The sequence below is a fragment of the Grampus griseus genome (genome assembly GCF_964374135.1).
Source record: "Grampus griseus genome assembly, chromosome: 1".
Lineage (NCBI taxonomy): Eukaryota > Metazoa > Chordata > Mammalia > Artiodactyla > Delphinidae > Grampus > Grampus griseus.
Window position 1 is genome coordinate 164,674,940 of NC_139017.1, and position 26,897 is coordinate 164,701,836.

The following is a 26,897-nucleotide window of genomic DNA, read 5'->3' on the forward strand; positions in this document are numbered from 1 at the left end:
GGGAAGGCTGTGGCTCACGGCCAGTTCCTAGGAGAATACCCAGACCAAGCCCAGTGTCCTTTCTGGAACCAGCCGAGCTGCTTCGTGGAAGTAAATTCCAAATAACTAAAAGCTATCCTCACTATTGTCTTAGGCTTGTGTGAAGGAACCGCTTTCTCTCTGTTCTGAAACCTTGTGTGTTTTTTAAGCATTTTTTTAAAGTTTAATTTCTGACAGACGCTGAGCTTTCTATTAATTCTAAACTCCAGCTACTTTATGGTCATTAAGTCATAAACAAAAAACTGGGCAGCTTTAGGAAAGAGCATGCTATTCAATATTATCATTTGTCAGGTGTGCTCAGCACTGAACTGTTTACAAAGCCCTTTCATGTCCCCAGCAGGCAGGAACTGCATAGTGGGAACTCCAGGGCCACGCGTGAAAGATGTCAGGGGCAGAGCGGGTGATGCCCGAGTGAAAGCAACATTCCCGTTCTTTAGGGTAGTGAGGAGATTATATATTGTTCTAAGATATTTGTAGTTATTTCTAATTTTATTTTATGTTTATGTCATATTTAGATAATTTCCTAATGTTTGTTGGGGCCTACCCTAAACTGTTTTAAATAAAGAGCTCTATTTTTAGAGAAAAGGGCAAAATTGAATGGAAAAGCGTGTGCTCTCATTTCTCAAAGTTTCCTCACCACTCTTCTGGCCGTTAAGACTACAGGGTCTTGGGTTGGGTGCCCAGCAGCAGACCCAGAGGCGAGGACTGGGGGGTATAAAGCAGTGCGGCGATTCCAGAAAGCATCAATAGGGGAGTGGGAAGAGAGGGAGGGGAGGCAGCCAGTCCAGATGCATAATCAAACAGGTCATGGCTCTGGGCAACTAGGGTTCAGTCCTCCTAGGGAGCTTTGGGAGTTCAGTGTTGGACCCTCCAGATTTGTTCCCCTGCCAGGGACAGGAGCTGGGAGGCTTATCCAACTCCCATCAGTCCTGTGTAGAGAGCCACTCCCTCCCAGGGAGCTGCAGGTACTTGCAGTTGGAATCCATCAAGCTGAGTACATGAGAAGGGTGCTACAACGAAGCCAGAGGTGTACCTACCACCTGGCAGCTCACCCTATTGCAACAATGGTCCATGGAAGGATACAGAAAATCCTATGTGGCAGCCTTGCAACCCAAACTCATTCCAGTAGATCTCTACTGGGGAGGGTCTCCCAGGTCCCACCAATTCTCCCACAAGGTAACAGCTGAAGACCTAAAAATAATAAAACAGCCTGTTATTTTACCAGCAAAACGGGTTTATTCAGGAACAGCAAAGAATTGCAATTTGGGACACGCAATCTATGGTGAACCACAGGCAAGTCCAGAGAACACGGAGAGGAATGTTCCTTTATAGGGGAAAAGAGGTTAGTTGGGAGGGGCCGTTATAAACACAGAGTCTATTGGAGCAAACTGAGAGTTTGAAGTGTACTGCTTTTCATTGGCTGAGTTACTACAGTCTCTTATTGGCTAGGCTGTTGCCAGGCAAAGAGAAATTCCTCCTCCTGCTGGGTAGTAAAATAGTAACCCTCCTCCTGTTGGAGATGCAAAGGTATGTCTCTTTCTGTTGAGTCTGCAATTGACAGCGAGAGCTTGAGAGTTCTCCCTTCAGTCCTCCCAACTCCATCTGAAATGAGGTTTCCGTTCATTTTCACACTGCCCAGAACTGTGCTTGCGGACTGTCATCATTTACTAATGCCAGGGCAGGCTCTAGACCCAAGATGAGCTAATCCAACAAGTCCCTTTCCCTGGCATTCAGATGTCTTCTTGGCTGGCTTGGCCTGGAACAATTAAGTTCCAACCGGCTCTGACACTATTTCCCACTCCAAAGAACAGGAAAGCTCAGGGTACAAAGACGACCATGGGACCTCCACATGAGCCTCCAGGATGAGAAATGGACTGGATCCAGTCCATTCCTGAGGCCCAGCTGCAGCCCTGTCCTCGGCTTCCCTGCATCCTAGTTTTTTGTATTTTGGTTTTTTTGTTTGTTTGTTTGTTTTGGCGGTACGCGGGCCTCTCACTGTTGTGGCCTCTCCCGTTGCGGACCACAGGCTCCGGACGCGCAGGCTCAGTGGCCATGGCTCACGGGCCCAGCCGCTCCGCGGCATGTGGGATCTTCCCAGACCGGGACACTAACCCCTGTCCCCTGCATCGGTAGGCGGACTCTCAACCACTGCGCCAGCAGGGAAGCCCCCTGCATCCTAGTTTTAAGCCAACTTTCAGAGCCTTCTATTACTCATAACCAAATATCCTTGCCAATTCACATTTCATGCATATTGCGGCTTGTAGTCAGGTTGGGGCATCTGCCCCCTTGAATGGGTGTGCAGTAGGTCCTTTCCAGAAACCAGGGCAGAACTTCCTCTCCAGGTGATCCCCAAGGGCCTCCACCCTGCCCGCCTCACCTTTTGAGCTCCTCTTTGCCTGTTTGCTGCCACCTTCTGGACAGTGGTGGGATGGCAGGGCTGCCAATTGCACAGGTTCTTACAAGCACGGTGCTCGGAGCCGCTGAGAATGGGCAGCGTTGGGGTAATGGATGCTACATCCTGAGAACTCCTTTAGGGAAGGGACTGTTTTCTTCCCGGTGCCAGCATCTGGCACAGGGTGGAAACTTGATATTAAATAAGTGAACGAAGGAATGAATGAGTGAACTGGTATATGAATTGGAGTCAGTAAGGGGCTGGCTGTGGCTGACTTACATATAAAGCAGCCAGAGACCTTGCATTAGATTCTATCCCAGATCCCAGATCCTGTCACATGTGGATGACTGTCCTCCCTCAACCCAGCGTCTGCTCCAAGGGGGTATCAGTGCTGTTCAGTGAGTGAAATGGTGAGGGAGGGGGCAGAAGTGGGAGACTCATTCCTGTGTGCACAAAATTAGGCTAAAGCGATGGGAGTTTGAGTGGGTTAAAAAAAAACACTAGAAGTTATACTTTATCTAAATGAGTGAGTCAGTTCCATGAATCAATTACTCAAGAGATACTGGTTGGCGCCAGGACCCATTCCAGCCCAGGGTACCCCACCCCTTGGCTTATGATGATATAGGATGCAGGCGTGTGACTGCAATTTATAAATTATCAACAGTCTGTTTTTCCCCTTACTGCCTCTTTAAGTGGGTTAGGAGAAGAAGGTGGGGATCCCAAGGCAAGAATACCTCAGAGTACACTCTCCTGGTGGGAAAAACCATCAGCAAGGGGTGGGAGGCCCCTCTCCAGGAGCCGATCCCTCCAGGGTGAGTCCCATCCATTCTTGGGTGCTGCTAGACACATCCCACCCCACTCCAAGCCTGGCTTCTCTGGACACTAAATGGATGTCGTGGAAGCCAGATTCCAACAGGGGCTCAGAATCCCCCACTCCAAATCCCATCTTTGAGTTCCAGGCCCTTTCATGGGACATGCCTCCTCTAAATAGCTCTAATCCAGCCTCAAAGCCTAACCTGCAGGATGCAATGCCCTTACTTCCCCCATCCTTGGAATTTGGCCTCAGAAACTACCACCAACTCAAACTTCTAAGGAGACATTTATGACCATAAATGAGGTTATCTAGGGAACATCTACCACTGGTCACAGTTTCTCACTGAATACCCCCCACAACCAAGAGCAGCCCATCCTAAAGGCAGCCACACCTTCGTAGGGAGAGCTATTTCCTTAAATCAAAAGAAATTTGTGGGACTTCCCTGGCGGTCAAGTGGTTAAGACTTCACCTTCCAATGCAGGGGGTGCGGGTTTGATCCTTGGTCGGGGAGTTAGGTTCCCACATGCCTCGCAGCCAAAAAACCAAATCATAATACAGAACCGGTATTGTAACAAATTCAATAAAGACTTTAAAAATGGTCCACATCAAAAAATCTTTGAAAAAAAGAAAAGAAATTTGCCTCCTTAATATGTCCTCTTACTACCCACCCTGGTTTTCCTGTTTAGGGGTAGCTCCACAAAAATGGGCTCGACCCTTCTCCATGCGGCAGCCCCTCCGATACTTGCAGATGGTGCTGGCGCCTCACATCGCCCCCACCCAAGTCTCTTCTTTCCAGTCATAAATGTGAGCATAACTGAAGAAAAATATTGGACGATGCCAAGTGCACAGCAGACCAGAGCTCTAGAAGGATTTTTTAAATATTTTTTATATTGGGATATAGTTAATTTACAATGCTGTGTTATTTTCAGGTGTACAGCAAAGTGATTTAGCTATACACATACATATATCTATTCTTTTTCAGATTCCCCTCCCATACAGGTCACTACGGAGTACTGAATAGCATTCCCTGTGCTATACAGTAGGTCCCTGTTGATCATCTATTTTATATATAGTAGGGTGTATATGCCAGTCCCAACCTCCTAATCTATCCCTACCCCAACCTTTCCCCTTTTGTAACCATAAGTTTGTTTTCTACGTCTGTGAGTCTGTTTTGTAAATAACATTATTTTTTTAGATTCCACATATAAGTGATATCATATATTTGTCTTTGTCTGTCTGACTTACTTCACTTAGTATGATGATGTCTAGATCCATCCGTGTTGCTGCAAATGGCATTATTTCATTCATTTTTATAGCTGAGTAATATTCCATTGTATATATACACCACATCTTCTAGAAGGATATTTTGAGTGAATCTGTGGTGGGCTGGAGTTGTCACGAGCATCTTGCAGGAGGAGAAATCATCCCAGCTGGATTTGAAGAAGAGGGACTCTGGCTGAGGGAGAAGAAATGGCGTCCCCAGAGACGGGTCCAGCCCAGATAAAGGCACTCCTTCAGTCTACTTGTCTTGTGTAGTCACCTTACTATTCCTTAGTATAAAATAATACATTTCCTGTAAGAACTTTAGAAAATGCAGATGAGCAAAGGAAGGAAAATAAAAATACCTTTAATTCTACTACCACCCAGAGATAATTCCATGAATATTTTCACATATATCCTTCAGACTTTTTTCTCTACGTGTGTATGTGTTTTAACGAGCCTGTACTGTACATAGTTTGTTCCATGCTTCTTAGTTCCCCGACCAGTTCCCTTAGCGGTGAAAGCGCGGGGTCCTAACCACTGCTGGACCGCCAGGGAATTCCCCATGCTTCTTTTCATTTAACAAACTATGGTGACTCTTTACCAGGCCACGAAACAATTTTCTCCAGGGTTATTTTGAAGGCTGCGTTCGCCTTGCATTGGATGGACTTACCATTATGCATTTAGCCAAACCCCTACTGTCAGACACAGATGCTGTTCTCTTCTACTTTTATTCTTTTTACTATTAGAAATGATGTCTGGATGTTCCCAAGTTCTTTAATAATCCAGGTGTCAGGGGCTTCCCTGGTGGCGCAGTGGTTAAGAATCCGTCTGCCGATGCAGGGGACACAGGTTCAAGCCCTGGTCCAGGAAGATCCCACATGCTGCGGAGCAACTAAGCCCGTGTGCCACAACTACCGAGCCTGCGTTCCACAACTACTGAAGCCCGCGCGCCTAGAGCCCCTGCTCCAAAACAAGAGAAGCCACCGCAATGAGAAGCCCGCTCACTGCAACAAAGAGTAGCCCCCACTCGCCACAACTAGAGAAACCCTGCGCGTAGCTACAAAGACCCAATGCAGCCTAAATAAATAAATAAATAAAAATAATCCAGGTGCCTTCCTTGTCATTAATAGTCCCACAATCATAGTTCCTCATGACTATGGGGGGCCTAGTTCTTTCATAGGTTCCTTCCTCCAGGTGCTTCTGAGAGTCCCCAAGGAAGACCTCATGTTCCACAGACCCAGACAAGCTGGCTTGCAGCTTGTCCTCTCGGCCAGCCAGCCCAGCTTGCTCCAGCGAGTGCACCTCTCCCAACGGGCCCTTCTTGGCATTTTGTAACCTCTTTCTCTGGCCATGATCTCCCCACACCCCTTTGTCCCAAAAGTCATCAAAGGCCCCCCATCCATCATAGTCCATTCAGGAACACAGAAACCCACTGAGTCTTTCAAACCAAGAGACTTTCACAAAGGGGAACTGGTTATCCAGGTGATGGAAGAGCTGAGAATCCAATCCTGGATGGGAAGCAGCCCAGAAAGTCACCACAGCAGGAAGCTGCTCTGTCCTTTGAGCTAAAGGGGAAAATAGGAAGAGACGTTGTTATCAGAGCCCAGGCCTGACGGAGAAGTGGTGGCAGCTGCAGCTCCCGAGGAGACACAGCCATTGTAGGGGATGCCACTCAGAGCTGAGGAAGAAGGGGAGAAATACCCTGACTTCCCTCCTCCAGCTCCCGGCCGTCCTCCAGTGCCTCCCATTGGCTGGACCTAACAGGAAACCATTGACAAAGGAGCCTGGGAAATGTAGTTTCCTGCAATTACTAGGAAAGGACTGGCACAGTATCGTACCTTAATTCCCCCAAAGCACAGCTCAAATGTGGCCGTGCTGTCTAACTTTGCCAAAGACTCAGAGATGACGGAAGACAATTACGACACAGAAAAGAAAAACGTAAATACAGATCCCTGGATATCACGGCCTACTACACCCTAAAGCCAAGCCCTCTAGAGCCTCCCTGAGGGTCTGGCTGTCCTGCTATAGGACTCAGCCTGCTGTTGTGTGGCTGGGGCCGGCCAGACTCTCCCCAGAGGCAGAGATCTCTGATCATGTCTACCCTAACCAGAGTCCAGGCCCCTTCAGTCTTCTCTTGAGGCCCAGCAAAAAGAGGAAAGTCACCTCCTAAACACCCATCCTAGTGGATTTCATGTTATCCCTGTAGATACACCTCCACATGGTAGAACAGCTTGGGCGAGCAGTTTGAGCCTTCATTGTCACAAACCGAAGGCCCTTTCCTGAATGTTGCCCCCATCTCTAGCACAGTAGAAAGAGTCACTGAAATCTCTGTTCCATTTTTTCCTAACGTTTTGCAGTTCCCAGACCCCAAAGGTTCAGTGTAGGAGTGCCTGGACTTCTCACCCTCAGCAGCCTCTCTAGGAGGAGTGCCATCCCCCTTGACCCTCAAGCATCCAGCATGGCGGACCTGCTTTAATACACGGCATAAGCAGGGGCAGCAGACACCCTATATCTCCTCCTGCCAGAACGAAGCCGAGGAGTCTAGCTTTTCCTCTGCCACCAGGAACATTCCGGAACATATTTTCTGCTCCTTCATCTGCTCCAGTTGTTTTCCTCGGGGTGAATTCCTGAGGATGGAGTCAGTGAGGCAAAAGGTATTTGTAAGTTGCAGGCTTCTGATACCCAGTGCCAAGCTGCTCTCTGATAAGGCTGTATGTCGTGGATTATTTTTACGTTTTCTGCCTCTCAGTTCTCTAATAAGGACCGAAGAATCTTGGGATGAATCAGCCACCAGACCAGATAAACAAGCCAGTCTGTCACTGTTGCTGTTTTCTGCAACTAAGAAGGCAACTCCCTTGGATCCCGCCCAGAACCTGGAATTCCGAAGCAATGGGCCAGGTACCTTTGTACCCAGCTCTGCATGGCTCAGGTCCCACCTCCCCCTCCTTTCCCCGCCCTCATGCCTGGGTGGAGCCAGCTGCCAGGGCGCCAAAGCTTCCCAGCCCTCCCTCTGTGCTCAGTCCAGAGTGGAGACCAAAAGAGGGCTGTGTGCCGGGTCCGATGAGGATGCTGCTGGTCATCCTGGCGGCGGGATCCCTAGTCGGTGAGTGCCGGTCACCCTGTGGTCAGACCTGACCCCCATCCAGGAGCCAATGATCAGAGTCGTCTCCCCCAGGACTGCATCCAGCCCCAGCACGACCAGTTTCAATTTCTTCTCTGCTGGGCTGACCTGGGTGCCGAGTTTCCCTGGAGAAGTAGATGCCAGCTCAGGTTACTGGGAAGGGTGAGAGGGTCCCTCAGACCCTGGGTTCTTCAGAGACTCAGCTGACCCTCAAGACTCTGGGGATACAGCCACGTGTCTGAACTGGGGGTGTGGATCACACCCCCCCCCCCACTCCAGTGGATGGAGAATTAGCTTAAGGGAGTTAGACATCCCTGGATCCCTCAGATCTTTCTGGTAGAAACTGTACCTCTGTTCCTCTGCTTCTGGCTGGCACTGGCCTCACATGGGGAGGTGAGGGGGCGTCAGGAAGGACAAAGCTTGAGTCCAGCCATTGCCTCCTTCCACGCCCCTGAGGGGGCCTCTTCCAGCCCCTCATGCCAGACCTGAAAGAGCATTTTCTCCCAGAGGGCCCAGGTCTGCTGCGTTAATAAGTCTTAAAAGACCAGAGCTCTTATGAAAACAGGACGAAAGGGCACAGTTTTCAAATCCAATAAAGTGGATTGTTTTGATGTATCATTATGGAGAACTTCCAGACCAATGCATGAGATCCTAGTTGTCTCTCTGCTCCCTGAGATGTTTAAAAAATTCAGGGAAATTTCTGAGGAAGTGAACGCATAGTCCTGACTGAAGAACGGAGAGGGCTGGCCTCTGCAAGGCCCCTTCTACCTTAAGTGCAGGATGGAGGCCATAAAGGGCCACAGCTGTGCCCTGCAGGTGCTGACCAGGTCCACAGCGCTTCCAGCTGCCACCCGGGCTCTCCAGTCCGTCCTCCCCCTGGCATCAAACGGAACATTCACAGCACACTGGACTCATTGTGACCTAGGGAGACTTGATACATCTCCCAAGAGACCTCAGACATGTCCTTCCAGACCCTCACCCATTCCGGTTGGAAGACTTAGAGGCTCTTGGCCCTTTACGATGGGGGACACAGGGGAAGCAGCCCTTAGGAGGTTGTTAGGAGTCAGTAAGGTCACTCTAGAGCCCCAGGTGCCTTCACCCCCGGCATTCTTAGGCTGATTCCAGAACATGTTTGAACTGATTTTGTTTGTTTGTTTGTCCTTAGCTTCCCACCTAGTTGACATAGACTTGTTTTTTTCAAGCAAATGAGAAAACTTCCTTTGATCACATCTCCCAGGCTGTCAGTTTCTAGACAATACATATCTCCCCACGATTTCACAATGTAGACTTTCACCCAGGAAGTGCAGAACCGACGTGGGCTGAGGAACCGGTGACGGATTTGAGGAGGAAAAGGAATGAGTGGGCGAGAGGAGACAGAAGATCTTGTTAGCCCTCAACACCTCCTCAAAGAGAGGGGCCAGCCAAGGTCCACCCACACAACTTCAGGAAGCCAACTTGAGTTCCCTCCTGAAACGTGGCGCCCACTTCCACCCAACCTGGGCCCTTCACCACCCGAGCATGTCCCAACCTCAGCCACTCACGTCCTGCAAACCCACATGCGCCCCCAGGACACTGACCCTAACCAGCAACCCTCCCACTGCAGACCCTAGCCAAGCCCACCCCCAGACACACCCTGGCCTTCTCTCAAATCCCACCCTCTCTCTTGCCTGCCCTTGACCTCACCACCTCGCCCAAAGCCACCATTGAGCTCGGACTTCAAGTGCACTCCCTCCCTCAACTTAAAACCCAGCCCTGAACCCACGCCCCTCCCTCCAGAACAGACCCCAATTCTGCCCGGACTCGGGTCCAAACAAGGTACCAGCCACAACTTGAGTCTCGGCAGCACATCCATCATGTTGGCTAGAGGCAGAAGGAACCCCCTGGTGCCCTAGGCCCCATTCTGGGGGCTCCAGGAAGCCTGGAACACAAAGAGTTCTGCAGCTGCTGGGCCTGGTCAACCCAGATTGAAAGAGGAATGTGGCCTTAGGTCTAACATGTGGATGCACAGCAGGGTTGGACTGTCCTAATATACTTCCCCTTCCCCACAAATGCCTCCCTTACAGAAATACTGTGTGTAGACTTGGGGTGGAGGGGTGAATAACCCTCCACTCCCTCACACTCTGGACCTGCTGGTGCACACGATCACGGGGGAGTGGGGGAAGGGAGGTACACACACATCATACCAAAGACACGTGTACCCTCAGACCTCAAGGCCTTGACTCAACCGGATCTGCACCTGTTCATTTCCCACCCCAGTCAACCTCTGAGCACGCGCAGAGCCAGCTGCCGACTCTGGCCGCCATTTTCGTGCGCTCTCTTCCTTTCCACAGACCAAGCTAGGAGGGCTGAGAGAAGAGATTTGTAAATCGAGGGCTCTCATTTACAGTGAAGATTGCTTTGGGGGCAATGCCCCCTCCTGGCTCCTCTTCTTGGGGCTCTGGCCTTTGCTGCCCCTTCCTTGCCCCACTGTATCCACCCCACAGGCAGCCTAACACTGTGATGGGCATTGCAGGCCGCCTCTCTGAGCCTCAGTTTTTCTCATCCATTAAATGGGCATAATGATAGTACCTGCCTCATCAGGTTGTCAGGAGGATTTGTTAAGGAGACTTAGCCCAGTGCCCGGCACTTTACGTGCATTTCAGACATGTCAGCTGCTGCTGTGGTCATTATTGTTTATCTTTAGGTAAGTCCAATTATTCCCATTTTAGAGCTGAAGAAATTGAAGTTCTAGCTGCTTAAACAGCTTCCCCAAGGTCATGCTGCCCATATGTAGCCTCAGTCAGAATCCACCTCCTACGAAATCCGTGTGGCTGGGGAAGGTGCCTTTGCCCTCCTTAGAAGGAATGTGGAGGGTGGGCAGGGATTGGTTCAAGCAGCAGAGAGGCAGGAATTCACAGACATCTTCTCCACCGTTGTCTGAAATTACTGACTCTGGGCAAGTTACTTCTTCGACAGTCAACATTTAGTTGAATACCTCTAAAATATTCCATTGGATGGGCTTCCCTGGTGGCGCAGTGGTTGAGAGTCCGCCTGCCGATGCAGGGGACACGGGTTCGTGCCCCGGTCCGGGAAGATCCCACATGCCGCGGAGCGGCTGGGCCTGTGAGCCATGGTTGCTGAGCCTGTGCGTACGGAGACTGTGCCCCGCAACGGGAGAGGCCACAGCAGCGAGAGGCCCGCGTATCGCAAAAAAAAAAAAAAAAAAATTCCATTGGTGAGGACGCTAACTTCAGACGGTGTTGAGAAATGAATGAACACAACAGCACATGTTGGCAAGGCTATGGAATCATTGCACCACTTAAACTTTGCTGGTGGGAATAGGAGATGGTGCAGCTGCCGCTTTGGAAAACAGTTTGGCAGGTCTTCAAAAAGTTCAGCATACGATCACCGTACGACCCAGAAATCCCACTCCTAGCTGTATACCCAAGAGGACTGAAAACATGTGTCCACTTAAAAACTTGTGCACAAACGTTCACAGCAGCATTATTCAAAATAGCCAAAAAGTGGAAACAACCCAAATGTCCATCGACTGATGAGAAGATAAACAGAATGTGGTCTATCCACGCAGTGGAACATGATTCAGCCACAGAAGGAAATAAGTACCCAATTCATGCTGTAATGTGGATGAGCCTTGAAAACATGATGTTCAGTGAAAGAAGCCAGACACACAAGGCCGCATACTGGAGGCCTCTTTACAGGAAATGTCCACACAGGCAAATCCACCGAGGAAGCAGATTATTGGCTGCTGAGGCTGGGAGGAGGGGAGGGGTGGGAGTACTGCTCACGGATACAAGGTTTCTTTGTGGGCGATGAACACATCCTGGGACTAGATTAGCCGCAACAGTTGCACAATTTTGTGAATATATTAGGAAACCACAGAATTGTGTGCTCTAAAGTGGTGCATTTCATGGAATGAGAATCATAGCTCAGTACCAAGGAAAAAAGAAGTGAAGGGGAGCGGGGCTGGTCAGTTAGCACATTCTCCGCCGAGTGAGTGCTGGCTCGCCCCTCAGGGCGGGCAGCTTACTACAGGGCTGGGGCAGAGTCTTTGTGCCCTTCTGCTCACCCTTCTCTCACTTTCTGCAGCTCACTTCGCTGAGGACACCTCAGATCTTCTTCAGCACGTGAAATTCCAGTCCAGCAACTTCGAAAACATCCTGACGTGGGACAGCAGGCCGGAGAGTGCCCCAGACACCGTCTACAGTGTGCAGTATAAGACGTAGGCGTCCCTCCAACACAAGCCCTTTTGACTCTGCTCTGGAACCAACCCCTCCAAGAAAACCCTTCCTTCTTCCTATGTCCCCACACCCCCCGCCAGGACTGGTGTCACACAGCGACCCTCCCCCAGACATAGCTTTGCTCCTTTATGTTTCTTCTGCAGGGGGAGGTTAGGATAATGGTTACAAGTACGGGCTCTGAGGACAGACGCCAGCTCTCTCCCTATAACTCCGGGCGGTTGGGTAACCTCACCAAGCCTCCATTTCCTCATCCATGAAGTAAATTTAGCGATAGTACCTTCCTCATAGGGTTGTTAGGTGGGTTCCATGAGACATTCATCAGCACGTGTGCCTGGCAAACAACAAGCTCCCAATCATTGCTTTATACTGGGTTAGACTGGGTCAACGAAAAGTCGTGCCCACCCCCTCCCGGGCCCCCACCCCGCCCCGTTCCCGCTCATCTCCTCTCCCAGGCAGGAGAGGAGGGTACATGGGCTCAGGAGTCTGCAAACCTGGGTTCCATTCCTGGTCCTGCCACTTCATCCTGTGGCATGGCACTTGCCCTCTCCGAGGCCCAGGTCCCTCATCTGTCGATGGGGCTAACAGTGTGCAGAAGGTGAACTCAGGCTGGCTGGGTTCACATCCTGGTTCCCTGCATGCATGCCTCAAACGCCTGGGCAAATTTTACTTCCTTAACCCCCAGCTCCCCTACTTGAAAAGGACGGAGAATAATGCATGAACCTCACAGCACCGTAGTGAGGATCACCCGCATAAAGGGCCTGGGTACACGTGCTAAGTAAATATTCAATATCGTTATCATTATTAATAAACGACAGGCTTGGTTCCAAGCCTGTTCACGAAAGGTGTGCTCTGGCCCTTCCCTTGCCCACAGTTATGGAGAGACAGAGTGGCAGGCAAAGGAGGGCTGCCAGCGGATCACCCGGAAATCCTGCAACCTTACCATGGAGACAGGCAACCTTACGGATTTCTACTACGCCCGGGTCACCGCCATCGACGCGGGAGGCCAGTCCGCCACTAAGATGACCGACCGGTTCAGCTCACTGCAGCACAGTGAGTGCCAGCCCCTCATTGCAACGGGTGCGGGACGGGAAAAGGATGGCCTCTTAGGGCCCAGAAGGGCTCTGCCTCCCAGGGCCAGTTAGGGATGTGGCTTTTTAGGGAAGGCGCCCTCAACTGGACAGCATCCCCAGTGTGGTCTTTCATCTTTCTCCATCTCCATCCCCACCTCCCTAGTTCAGACCACCTTAATCTTGCCACTTGAGTGCAACCAAGGCCCCCCTAACTCGGTCCTCCTACTCCTGCCTTGACTCTTTTCCGATCCTTGGTCTTGGTCTCGGCTTCAACATCACCTCCTACGTGAGCATCCCCACCGCCAGCCTCAACAACCCCGTTTCGCTAGGTCATTGTCTGCTATTCTCCATCGCCATGAACTGTTTGCTGGCTTCAGAGCTCAGATCACAGTCTGCAGTTACTGGGTTTGCTGGCATTTACATCATCTGCCTGCCTTACTGAAAGGGAGCTCCATGAGGGCGTGTGTGGCAGCGGAACCCCCTGTGTTCCCAGCCCTTAGCATAGCACCTGGCACATAGGAGATGCTCAATACGCAGTTGATGGAGGATTGAGTGGATGGATGGATGAGTTGCCGAACTCCTCACACATGTTAAGTAGGTGATGTTCACTAACTGATTTAAAAGCTGCAGGGTTTCTTAAGAAAATAAAAAATAAAGTTAAACAAGTTATTTTATATTGTTTCTTGGCTTGTTCAGTTAATGCATACTTATTGTAGAAAATTCGGAAAATATAGAAATACACAAAGAAAAATAAAAGTAGGCCCAACTAATCTGAACACTTAAACATAACCACAGCTACTAGCAACTGTATCTACTCTTTTGTGATCTGGTTGGTTGGTTAGTTGTTTTTTATATGATGGTATCGTGAACATTTGCCCATGTCATTAAATATTTCTCCACAACACGATAGTTCACGGCTGCAAACATGATCCATTCTATGGAGGTACTCTAATTGACTTCCCTAATTCCTTTTTGGAGGACCCTTAACTCAGTTTTATAAACAACACTGAAACGAACATCCTTCTAGCTCAGATCTTTTTAATCCTGGAGGTCAATGGACTCTTGGGGACTTTCTATAAATTAGCTTCGGGGGAGTGAGGTTCATGAAACCCTGAAACTGAGTGCAAGATTTTTGTATATGTACACTTTGGGGGAGAAAAGAACCATAGCATTCAAACCATAGCATTCAAATTCCCAAAGGGGTCTATAAACCAGTCAAGGTCGTTTGGTTATTTGGAAATTCCATCTTGAGAGAGGTTGAAGTTTAGGCCCTTTGAGGCTGAATCAGTAATATTGGGCACTGCAAACATTGTTTGGATATGTAGTTGAACCATCAGTCCCCAAAGCTGTCATTGCCAGTAGACTAGGGGGCAGGTGCTCCTGGAAGACTCAGGTAGGGATGTGTGGAGCCTGGGACAAGGGTATGATCAGCCTAGGGGTCCAGGGCCCCTCTCCCTGGGCTCTTCCCACTCACCCTTGGTCACCCCTTTGCCAGCCTTACACCCAAACACCAGTTGCTTCTCTTCTCACCTGTTCATTTAGCTGATGCTTTCAGAAGCATGGCTGGGGTTGGGGTGGGAGGGGGTGGAAAGCAGTCATTTCCCAAGGTCCAAGGCAGCCTCTCAGACACTCCTGGCTGATTCTAACTTTTCATTTCTTTTTTCTCTCTCCCTTTTTCCAGCTATCATCAAACCACCTGATGTGACTTGTATCCCCAAGGTGAGATCCATCCAGTTGATTGTCCATCCCACCTACACGCCCATCCACACAGGGAATGGCCACCGGCTAACCCTGGAGGATATCTTCCAGGACCTGTTCTATCACTTAGATCTGCACATCAACCACACCTACCAAATGGTAAATGAAGGGTAAATATATGTGCCACCTTGGTCCTTCCCTGCCTCAGAAACCCATTTCACTCTCTGCATTGCTTCAAGTAGAAAGGAGATGTGTTCTATAAATCAGCGTTTCCCAAAACACGTCTACAGCCTACCTCTTGTAGATGCACACACACAATAGCATGCTAAAGCCTCTGACAAGTACTGCAAAGTCAAGACTCCAGTTTCAATTTGCTTAATGCAACTTCTCTCGCATGTATTTGATCAGAGAAACTCCTTTTATTTTGCATTACATGTATTTTTTTCTTGCCTAATGCCTTCTAACATCCAGGGGAACAACTTCTATTAACATCCTCAGGTGTCCACCCTGGAAAATGCTGGAATCAATTTCTACTGCTGCAGTTCTTTCTGCTGGTTCTCCACTTACTGTGGGAACTGGATACAGACAGTGTCTTAAGATCGGGAATACTGAAAGGTGGAAGGCAAAGGCATAAATTGTCAAATGTTATACATTTCTTTTTGTATTCAAAAGATAAAATATGTAGTGTTTCCCCCGGCAGTGTGTGCCACTAATTCATAATTACATTGAATGACTATTCCTGCACTCAAGGAGCTTATAATCTAATGGGTGGGGAGAGAGTTAAAACAAGAATTCAAATTCATACAGCTATAGGTAGAGGGAAATAAGAGAGTTGTGTGGGACAGAATGGAGGCTGGGAGGGGAGAGAGGAGATATCAGCTCAGAGAGATCTGGAAAGACCTCTAGAACAGAAAACTTTCTGGTGCTGATATCAATTTCTGAGGCGTGCCAGGTAATATATGCTTATTGTGTCATTTAATCTTCGTCACAAAACCTATGAGGTAGTTGCTCTTATCTCCTTTTCTGAATGAGAAAACAGAGGTTCAGAGAGGCTAAGTCACTTCCTCAAGATTGTTCAGCAAATAATAGCATAGTCAAGATTCAAATCCAGCTTTGTTCCAAGCCCACATTCTTCCCCTCCCTGCTCCACTGGCCTACACTGTCCCACAGTGATCAGAGAGAGAAGCAGGAACGCTTAGGATATTGTTGGAAAGCACAAAACTGCCCATTTGGGCTGAAGCGTAGGGACACGTAGAATAGTTTCTCAAAACATGGTCCCAAACCAATGGCATCAGAATCTCCTGCAGCCTTTGTTTAAAATGCAGGTTCTTGGGGACTTCCCTGGCGGTCCAGTGGTTAAGACTTCGCCTTCCAATGCAGGGGGTGCGAGTTCGATTCCTGGTTGGGGAGCTAAGATCCCACATGCCTCATGGCCAAAAAACAAACAAACAAAAAACCCATAAAATGCAGGTTCTTGGGCCCCCTTATAATCCGCTTCATCAAATTCTAGCGTTGCACCCCTGGGATCTGAATTTTAGTGAGCAACCCAGTGCTTCTTACTCACTCTGAAGTTTGAGAAACACTGATGGAGAGGAACAATGCTAACCCTAAGAAGACAGGCTGGGACCATGCCATAGAGGTCGGGAGAGCGGATGGGGGAATCTGTATTTATTTCAGTAGTCGGGGAGCGATGAGAGATTACAGGGCAGGGAGAGTCTTTATCACAACTAATTTTTGGCAAATATTTGAATATTTGAATTATTTGAATATTTGAAACATTTGAATATTTTATTGTTATTGATTTATCACTTAATTCAGTTTGTGATCAGAGAACATATTCCGTATGATTTCAGTCCTTTATGGAGACTTGTTTTATGGCCCAGCATATGGGCTATCATGGTGAATGTTGCACGTGCACTTGAAAAGAATATGTATTTTGCGGGTGTTTGGTGGAGTGCTCTATAAATATCCATGAGATAAAGGTGGCTAATAGTAGTATTCATATCTTCTATGTCTTTCCTGATTTGGGGGAGGTCTATTATTCTCTTAATTGCCGAGAGTATTACAATCTCCAGCTCTGATTGTGGATTTGTCTGTTTTCCCTTTTAATTCTGTGCATATCTGAAGGTTTATTATCAGACACATACACCTTTATGATTGTTATTGCCTCCTGGTGAATTGACCCTTTTATCATTAGGAAATGTCCCTTTTTATCACTACTAATACTTTTTTCTATTGAACTCTACCTTATCTGCTGTTAATATAGTTACTCTAGCCTTCTTATATTTATCATTTTCATTGTATATCTTTTTACATCCATCTATTTTCAACCTACCTGTGCCTTTATATTTAAAGTGTATCTCTTGTAGACAGCATTCTGACAGTCTCTCCCTTTTTAAAATTTGAGATATAATTCACATACCACAAACTTCACCCCTGTAAAGTGTAAGATTCAGTGGTTTTTAGTATATTGAAGAAGTTGTCCAACCGTCACCACTATTTAATTCTCTCTATTCTATTTTCAGGTTCTCTGACTCTTCTGTCATCTTCAATCTGTTGTTAAAACCATTCCGTGGGAATTTTTACTTTAGATATTGTATTTTTCAGTTCTAAATTCTCTAATTTTTATAGTTTCTAGTTTTTATAGTCTCTAGTGTTTATAGTTTACGCTACTGAAAATTCCTAGTCATTCTGTTATTATGAGCACGTTTTCCTTCACTTCCTGAGCATAGTTATACTAGCCACTTTAACACTGTCTGATAATTCAAACATTTTGGTCATCTTGGGATAGGTCACCATTAACTGTCTTTTCTCCTGAATATGGATTACATTTTCTCTTTCTCTACATGTCTAAAAATTTTGGAACGCATCCTGGACATTGTGAATGATATGTTGAAAGGACTCTGGATTCTGTCATATTCCTCCAAAGAGTATTGATTTTTGTTTGTTTCTTTGTCTTAGTAGGCAGTGAATTTGGCTGAACTTCAAACTCCAAAATCTCAGTTCAGTAAAGTTCAGTGGAAACTTTAGCTGGGCTGCTTGGAGTCTACCCTGCTCATGCATACTTCAGGCACCAGCCAGGGATTTGGGCAAAGTTTATACACAGAATTCAGGCTCTCTCTCTATGAACCTCTCCTATCTGTGATTTCTCCCTAACTTTCCAACTTTTGTGATTGCCCTGAACTCTGTCTTCTGGTTACTCAGACCAGTAAGATTACAGGGTTTTTAATCTAGGTGTCACCCACTCCACATGGTATAAATGGGGGCCTGCCTCCAGGCTACAGGACATTAAAAAAGAGAGAGAAACTCATTCAGTGCCATTCCCTTCCTCCTTTCTCTGGTATCTGCCTGCTTTTACTTACTTTCCAATGCCTATAGGTAGTTTTTATTTTGGCCAGAGTTTATAGCTGTTATTTTATGGAAGGTTGGTCCAATAGAAGCTATAAATTACTGGGAGCAGGAAGAGGAGAGATCAAATGTAAAAATGAAAGAGTGATCAGGGTGGGAAGTCAGGGGGGCTATTGCAATGGTACTAGGCTGGAAACGAGGAGGGCCTGAACCAGGGGGGCGGCAGTGAACACCCGGGGAAGGAGGACTCTTGGGGCCTTGACAACTCTACTGGGGTTAATTTCAACCATATGAGTTCCACAAAACAATAAGCTGTTAAATCCATTCATGCACTTCTTCACCCACTTTCACCCCCTTCAAAAGAAAAAACAACAAATAACCCTAAACCTTGGCCGCCATGTGCCCAGAAAAGAGAAGGCATAGCTGAAACGCAAAGGACCAAAAAGAAAATTCTTAGCTTTTAAGCTCCCAAGAACATAGCTCCTGGCCCTTTAAAGAAAAGTTTATGGATTATTTCAGGGTAATCAGATACAATGGATTTGAGAGGGATTTGTCAAGAATGGTTTTAAGGTTTGAGCCTTGGACATTAGAACAAGAGAGACATTATGAACAGAATTAGGGAATCAAACACAGGTGCAGGTTTGGGGTTGGAGATGGGGCAGGACCCAGAGAGAGGAGATCAGGATGTATGGACATGTCAAGTTAGAGATGCCCACGGACTGCTGTCCAGCAGGACGCTGGCCGTGTGTGCCAGGAACTCCATAGCTCTTACTGAGGTCAGTTTGGGGGTTATCTGCACATTGGTGATCACCAGAGCCACGGGTCCAGAAAAGATCACTAAGTGAGAAAATATGTGGAAAGAGAAGAAAGAACGGGTGAAGAGTGAAACTTGCAGAACAACACCGAGGGGCTGAAACCAGTAAAAGAACAACCGGAGAGGTAGGAGGAGAACCAGAATGATGGAATGAGGCAGCCGAGGGAAGAGTTCAAGGTCAGAGAGGTTCGAGACATACAAGAGGGCAAGAACTGAGAAGAAGCTCTAGCGGAAGGATGGGCAGATGCAAAGGAGCAAGGGCTTACTTCAGAAGCAGAGTGTTTGCAGGAGCGATGGGCATTCAACATCACCAGAACCTAAAGGACCAAGCGGGCTCTAGGGAGGGAAGAGTGTACAAAGGGAGCAAGGACCTGTAATATGACCCGGGCCATCAAAGGATTTTCAACAGAGGAGCTTTGTAATTATGTTAATTGTTTAGAAAGATCACTGTGGCGCCAGGACAAATTTGGAAGTAGACAGGGACAAAACCAGAGACTGGTGACCAGTAAGGAGGCCACTGCAAGAGTCCAGGCCAAAGATATTGAGGCCCAGTTAAGGCAGAAGCAATGAGGAGACAAGAGAGGGATGGATATTCAAAGCGTTTTTGATATTTTATTTTGAAAAAGGGGGGGGAAAGAGGAGAACTGGAAGAAGGAAGAACGGTGGGGTGTTGATGATGGTGGTGATAATAACAGCAGCTAGTATTTAGAGAGCGCATGCTGTGTGCCAGACACTGTCCAAGGGAAAGTGCGCGAAGCTTGCATCTGATTGGATTTAGGGAGAAAGCGAAGGTAGGGGAATGGAAATGGAGCACTGCAGACTGACCTACCGGTTTATGGTTTGGGCAGCTGGTGGTGCCATTTTACTAAGTGCAGTAACCCAGGCAGAGGTGTAGGCAGGCTCCACATAGAGGTTGGTGTGTAAGAGATGCTGTTCTGTGTTCTCTGTCAAATTCAGCACCTTGGAGGCAAGCAGAGAGAATTTGAGTTCTTTGGCCTGACCCCTGACACGGAGTTCCTTGGGACCATCGTGAGTTTAGTTCCAACCTGGTCCAAGAAGAGCATCCCCTACATGTACCGAGCGAAGACGCTGCAAGGTAAGTTCAGCTGAAGCCAGAGGGAACTGGGACTCCTGAATTCAAACCTTGACTCTGTGCTTTCCCCCCTGTAACCAAGGTGAGGCTTGACAGTGCTCTAGAAAACCACAGAAGGATTACTAGTGTATTATTAAAGTCAATCTTTGTTTATTCGTAAACGAGTTAGCTGTTGGGTTGTCGTAGCAAATGTTTAATCTACACCCTCCAGCCTATGTCTGAATTTCCTCTCTCTGGCAAGCTGCGTGTGTATCCTGGCAAAGCAAATTCACCTTGATGTTAACTCAAGTGAGAGATCCCAGGAAATAATCTGCAGATGGGAGAGCAGAGAAGATAACAAAGATGCCTCAGTACCTTCTAAAGTCAAATAAAAATAACAGTGATTATAATAGCATTTCTGCAGTGCCAACCAGGGACCAGACACTACGAAACACAGTTCTCATGCTTCTATGAAGCATCTTTGTTCCATTGAGGAAACTGAGGTTCAGAGTGGTTAAGTAACTTGCCCAAGATTGCACAGGTGGTGAGGAATGGAACTAGGCCTAATTCCAGAGAACACGTTCTCACCACTGCACTACCATAGAAAGAGTTTTGAGTCATTGGCTCAGCGGGATGGTGTCCCATCCCACTCGACTCTAGTACATTGAAACTCGACTCTCATCGTAAGCATCATGATGTTTTCATTACTGCTTATTTTCGTAGAGATAGAAATGTAATGCTCCAAGTTTAGAGGATGAAAAAAGCGATCGCATTGGACTGGATGGATTTGGAAAACAGTCTCCACCTTAGTCATCTTGTTTAGATTAATGATGTCAGTAGGTGATTTCTGTTCTGATGAATAGGAGCGAGGCAGCTGCTAGAGGCTGGGCCCGAGGGTATAACTGCAGCTTGGTAGAAACATCACAGGGTTGGTTCTGGTTCTCAGCTTTGATCAGAAACTCAGCTCATCGGTTTCCCCAAAAGCCCACAAGAGACTGAGTTCTCCACCTGAGTCCCAGTGCATTTGTTTTCATGGGAAGATATGCCTGGCGGAAGAACAGCCAGCACTGACCTCTTGCACGGGGCATGCCCTTCCCAGGGAAAGGGCCACATGAAGACCAGAATAGAACTTGGCAATAAGAGAACTAGAAAAAGGAAACCAACTTCACAGGCACTGAGTTGGGAGTGTGTATATGATTTGTGACTCTCCCCTGGACCTTCTAGACAACTGTCATTCATTCCTGACCTGCCCCTGCCCTCCTGCTTATTGACAACATGTGGGCCACTCCACCCATATCCTTCTGTTGGTTTGTCCTTACGTGATCTAGCTCATGATATATCATTTTTTTCTAAGACTGTAGCTGCTTTTAAATGAATCATACTTCATGGTGGCTATTTCTTGGTGACATATAGAAAGCACCTTATCCTTTATAATCAAGTATATTAATAACAATTCCTACCATTTATTAAGTACCTACTCTATTGCCAAACACTGTGTTAAATTCTTTCCATATATTATCCCATTGAACCCTTATAACAATCCTGCAAGTTGTATAGCATTATCCGCCTTTTACAGAGGAGGAGCTCTGGCTCAGACAGGTTAAGCAACTTGCCGGTGACCACACAGCTGGTCAGTGAACCTAGTTAAGTTCATCTGACCCTGAAGCCTGGGCTCTAATCACCACTTGGCCATTTTGTTTAGAGCCTATGCCCTCTACTGCACATTTATTCCTCTTACTTCCGTATCATGATGAAACGTCCTGCCCTTGACCGTGTATCCAGGGGTCTGTCTTATCCCCAGAGCCCAGAAGCCCTCCTTTATCTACCTCTCAGAATGTGTTGGACCATCATCCCAGCATCTTTTTTTTTTTCCTGCGGTACGCGGGCCTCTCACTGCTGTGGCCTCTCCTGTTGCGGAGCACAGGCTCTGGACGTGCAGGCTCAGCGGCCATGGCTCACGGACCCAGCCGCTCCGCGGCACGTGGGATCTTCCCGGACCGGGGCACGAACCCATGTCCCCTGGATCGGCAGGCGGACTCCCAACCACTGCGCCACCAGGGAAGCCCCATCCCAGCATCTTGATGCTGGAAAGGGCTCTATGTGTTGGCCCACCCCATATCTTAATTTTACAGAGAGGAAACGGAGTCATCATTGTGTAGTGGCTGTGAGAATGAGCTTTGGAATTATACATGTCAATCCTGGCTTCTCCACTGAGTAGCTGTGTGACCTTGTTCAAGTCATTTAACCTCTCTGAGACTCAGCTTCATTATCTGTAAGGAGTGAGCATCCATGGCCATCTGTTTGGTGGGATAACATCAGTAGAGCGCCCCACACAGTGCATGGCATGTAGTAAGAGTTCAATCATCGCTGGTTACTGTTATTAATAGATGGAGGCCAGAGAGGGTCGTGCAGAAGATAAGGGTCTCATCAGTGGCTGAGCCAGACCTCTAACGCCCCACATTCCAGTGTTGCTTCCATTATTTCTTCCTACTTCCCTGTGAGTGAAATGGCAGAAATGTTCCAAGTCCCTGTCCTGTCCTGGTACAGGGAGCAACAGTTTTCCAGTTACATTAGGCATGTCATGTAGAGACATTTGGGTCCTGTCTTCTCCCTGGTGGAAGTACATGTGACAGGGGAAGAGGGAAGCTGAAGTGGGAAGCTGACGAGAGAGGCCCAAGCCACAGGGGCTGGGGGAGGAGCGAGGAGTGGGCTAGAAGTAAAGGCTCCAGCAATTCCCAGGGTTCACAGTCATTGCCAAGGTCACTGGCAACTGATGATCAACTCCCCATGCTGAAGCCACACAGGAGCCAGGAACAGAAGGAGGGTGACTTGGAGAGTCAAGACCCCCAGGTAATACAAACCTCCAGTTTTAACAAAAACTCCAGCTACCTCTTCCTTACCAAGCCACTCACCAGTCCCACTTGAATTGGTGACAGGAAGTGTGTCATGCCAAGACCTGGCTGCACACACCCATCCCAAAGATGCAGGGCCATAGGGAAGAGGCTCAGCATAGAGCCCTTAGCCATCCTCTCCTTCCGTTTTCAAAAAGGTGGTGCCTCCCCAGGCTCCCTCCTGAGTTAGGTCTTCCCAGCTCAGATCTTGGTAGACAGGTGGGGAGGACAGACCCCTCCCATTGTCACATCTCCCCTCCCTTTGCCTCTTTCCCCTGCCCCCACCAGGAAGGCAGCACTGTCCTTAGACCCAGGCAAGATGGACCCTTTTCTGAGCCCCGCACTTTACAGGGCCCCGCTCCAGCCCCGCTCTGGCCATGGCCCTCCCCGCAAGATGAAGGGTCCTTAGGTCCACATGGGCATATCCCCATGGAACCTGTGAGCTCCGAAATTCCCTATACAGATGGCCAGAGCCTGTGTCCAGTCTCGGCAGATCTCCTCCTTGGGTCTTTTTTCCAGAGGGCAGACACTCTGTTGATGTTTAGGCCCTCGGCCCAAAGGGTGGCCAGCGGGTGGGTATTTGTAGGCGGCGTGGATGAGCTTGGCCATGAGCCCATATCCTTGGGCGTGAGGCCCCTGGCGGTGTGGGCGGGAGCCAGGCTGGACCTGCGGGAGCTTCCCCCTGCACCTCCACCTTTCCGCACAGCACCCCGAGGCGTCCAAGAATCAAAAGTCAAGCCTTCCGGGTTGTTATGAAAAGTATATCTGTCAAGGTGGGAGCACAGAACGTATTTTATTTAACAATGTAAAAACATGATGAAATTCCGAATATTTAGACGTATGGTGTGTGGCCCTCCATTTGCGCCCTCGCCCCGGGCCCTGTAAGTACTGGGGATAGGAGAGGCCTTCCCAAGCCTGGCCCGAGAGGCAGGGGAGGAAAAGGCCCAAGTTGGCAGTACCCACAATGGCAGCCTCACCCTTCCTGTTCTGACCTCTTACTCACCTAGATCAGACGTGGACCTACTCCTTTTCCGGCGCCTTCCTGTTCTCCATGGGCTTCCTGGTCGCAGGGCTCTGCTACCTGAGCTACAGATACATCACCAAGCCGCCTCCGCCTCCCAACTCCCTGGTGAGCAGGGGCCCCGGGGAGGATGGAGAGGCCGAGGGGAGGGCACGGGCCCCGGGACCCCGGCTCTCCCTCATTTCTCCCTCCAACCTAAAGATGTGGCTGGCAACTCCCCCGGTGTGCGGAAGAGATCTAGGGAGAAGGAAGACAAGGCATGGAATAGAAAACCCACGTGGCTTCAAGGGGGCGCACACCCTGTCTGAACCAGCAGCCCAGGTACTGCCACCTGGGATCGCAGGCCCACTGTTGCCACATCTTCACATTTTCTCCAGCGAAGTCAGAATTTCAGATTGTCATGTGAAATCTCCCATGTTTCAAATCTTGGCAACTAATTTTTTTAAACTAAACCCCTGCAAACCATACACGTCACATCGGCAGCCCAAGTCTGGCCACCAGAGCTGCATCTGCGTTAAAGCAGCCATGCCCGCTGCAGAGCCTGCACAGTCTGGGGCTCGCAGAGACGGCTCACGCGCATCCGCCCCTCCAAGTCAAAGACCAGATGAGCCATTTCCTGTAGAACTCTCCGGGCCTCCCCTGTCCCCCATTCATCCCCACCTTTCTCCCCGCGTGAGGCCCTTAGGGACCAAGAGCTCAGGAGCAGTTGAGCCAGCACCTGGAGAGCATTCCCCAAGGGCACCCCAAACCCGAGCCAGCTGCTTCCAGAGTGCCCGCCTCCTAGAGAAACCACAGCCTACCCGCTCTCCCTAGACAACCAGACTCTGGAAGCAGCCCTCAGCTAACAGGCCGGGAGCCCTGTCCCTTCACAGAGGCTCCAGCACTTAGAGGAATCCCTGGGAAGGGATACAGGGCTCACACATCGTGGAAAAGCCCCCCGGTGGTCTACCCCTTCCCCTCCACTCCCAGCCCTGCGGAGGACCGCGGCACGCACGGCACCCTCGGGGAGCTTGAACACACCCTAATGGGCACACTGTTCTCCCTGCACAGGATGTCCAGCACGTACTGACCTTCCAGCCTCTGCAGTTCATCCAGGAGCACATCTTAAGCCCCGTCTTTGACCTCAGTGGCCCGAGCGGCCTGGCGCAGCCTGTCCAGTATTCCCAAGTCAAGGTCTCCGGGCCCATCGAGCCTCCAGGAGCCCCACCGCGACACAGCCTGTCTGAGGTCGCCTACCTTGGGCAGCCGGACCTCTCCATCCTCCGGCCCTCTGGCGGGCCACCTCTCCAGACACTCCCCCCACTGCCCTATGCCCCCCAGGCTGCCCCTGAGGACGGGCCCCTGTCCTATGCACCTCAGGTAACCCCCCAAACTAAACCCCCCTCCTACACTCCCCAGGCCATCTCGGAGGCCCAGCCTCCTTCCTACACCCCTCAGGCCACTCCGGACAGCTGGCCTCCTTCCTACGGGATATGCGGGGAAGGCTCTGGTAGAGACCCCCCACCTATGACACTCTCTGGTCCCAAACACCTCGGAACCAAAGGTCAGCTCCAGAAAGAGGCACCAGCTGGAAGCTGCAGCCCAGGTGGCCTTTCTCTGCAGCAGGTGACCTCCTTAACTATGGAGGACCCCCAAGAAGTAAAATCCTTCCACCAGCATCTGGGGGTTCACACGGACAGAGAACCTGACTCTGATGTCGTACGCAGAGGAGAGCCAAGGACACGAAGCTATGTAAAGGGCCAGCTGCCCCTCCTCTCCTCTGTCCAGATCGAGGGTCACCCCGTGTCCCTCCCTTTGCAGACTGCTTCCCGCCCATGTTCCCCCACAGACAAGGGTCCGAGTCCCTGGGGCTTGCTGGAGTCCCTCGTGTGTCCCAGTGATGAGGGTCCAACAACCGAGACTGAGGCCCAGAGCCCAGGCCCTCGGGCCCCAGACCTGGAGTCGCCCATGGAGCTGGACTCTCTGTTCAGAGGCCTGGCCCTGACGGTGCAGTGGGAGACCTGAGCGGGAACAGGGTGGGCCTGGGGCTTCTTCCTGTCCCCACCCTCACCTTGCATCCTTGGCCGTCACTCCCGCACCCAGCGGCGCTGCGCACTCTGCAGCCCAGCCCCGGGTGAATGCCCTTGAGGAACCAGCAGAAGGAGGATGCCGGACCCCTGCCGTGGCTGAGCTCCCTTTGGAGAAAAAGGCATGAGAAGGGCTCCAGCCAGAGAAGTTACAGAAGTGCCTCATATACAAACGAGCGAGTGCAAATGAGCATGTGCTCGCCAAGTTCTGCAGGACAGGACGGGCAGTCAGAGTGCAGGAGCTAACGTGGGGAACCTCCCGGAGATCCAGGGCCCAGGATCCTAATACGCTGGACGCAAAGTTCTCCATGAGCCTACCTCTCTTCATTCCCGGCCACTTTAATAATCTAGTTCAGCAGCGTGAGGCCTCTGCCTCCTCTGTGGTTCCCCAAAGGTGAGAAAAGGAGCCTGAAAAAGGACACCTCATAGCAGACTGGGCAGAACCAGAACAACCTGCACTTCTGCCAAGTCCAGAGGCAGCCTGATGGCAAGATTCCAGGGAGGGGTGCGGCCTGCGGCTCATCCCCAACCGAGGCTGCTGCCTGGAATTGCACCATTTCAGTTTCATTCCTCTGCTAGAGGCTTTATCCCAAGTGAAATGCAGGTCCACCAGGGAGGGAGAACACAGAAGCCTCTTCTGTTGGCAGGAGTTTCAGACCCTATCCTGGCAGCGGGGTTTGAAAGGAACATGGGGCCATGGGGCAACTGAAGGAGACACAACTACAAACTGTACCTACTTCACAACTTTGGAAACTCAGCCTTGGATTCAGCCCACCTGGGTTCAAATTCCGGACTTTGTACTTAAAAGCCATGTGACTTCAAGCAAATGAATCACTCAAAATCTCAGTTTCCTCATCTGTGTCATGGGGATAATAACACTGACCTCACAGGGTTGTGGTGAGGATGAAATTAAATAATGCCGGCAAAGTGTTTCATAGCGCCTGGCTCATGGGCAGTGCCCAATACACCGTAGTATTTCTTGTTGTGATTTTTAAAAAATAGGACAGTACAGGAGTGACCCCCTCCCCCAATTCAGCTTGATTTTGAATC

General features: G+C 49.4%; 2 protein-coding genes across 2 annotated transcripts in view; one reads left to right on the forward strand and one right to left on the reverse strand.

The window, feature by feature from the left end:
• LOC309832950 (large ribosomal subunit protein uL5-like) overlaps positions 1–26,897 on the reverse strand; it is a 480,093-nt gene that overhangs the window by 338,375 nt on the left and 114,821 nt on the right. The gene's annotated exons all lie outside the window — the stretch shown is intronic.
• Positions 7,545–26,785, forward strand: IL22RA1 (interleukin 22 receptor subunit alpha 1). The gene is made up of 7 exons (XM_082661228.1): positions 7,545–7,611; positions 11,716–11,848; positions 12,739–12,917; positions 14,619–14,794; positions 19,755–19,893; positions 23,768–23,889; positions 24,832–26,785. Exons 1-7 carry the CDS (start codon positions 7,569–7,571, stop codon positions 25,783–25,785), a joined length of 1,746 nt encoding a protein of 581 aa, XP_082517354.1. The 5' UTR covers positions 7,545–7,568; the 3' UTR covers positions 25,786–26,785.

What these genes read in the sequence shown, in the direction of transcription:
- IL22RA1 (XM_082661228.1), top strand. Translation starts at nt 7,569, where the DNA reads ATGAGGATGCTGCTGGTCATCCTGGCGGCGGGATCCCTAGTCG. An exon ending in TACAGTGTGCAGTATAAGAC is followed by an intron (nt 11,849 to 12,738) that starts GTAGGCGTCCCT and finishes CCTTGCCCACAG; the next exon opens with TTATGGAGAGACAGAGTGGC. An exon ending in CCGAGCGAAGACGCTGCAAG is followed by an intron (nt 19,894 to 23,767) that starts GTAAGTTCAGCT and finishes TTACTCACCTAG; the next exon opens with ATCAGACGTGGACCTACTCC.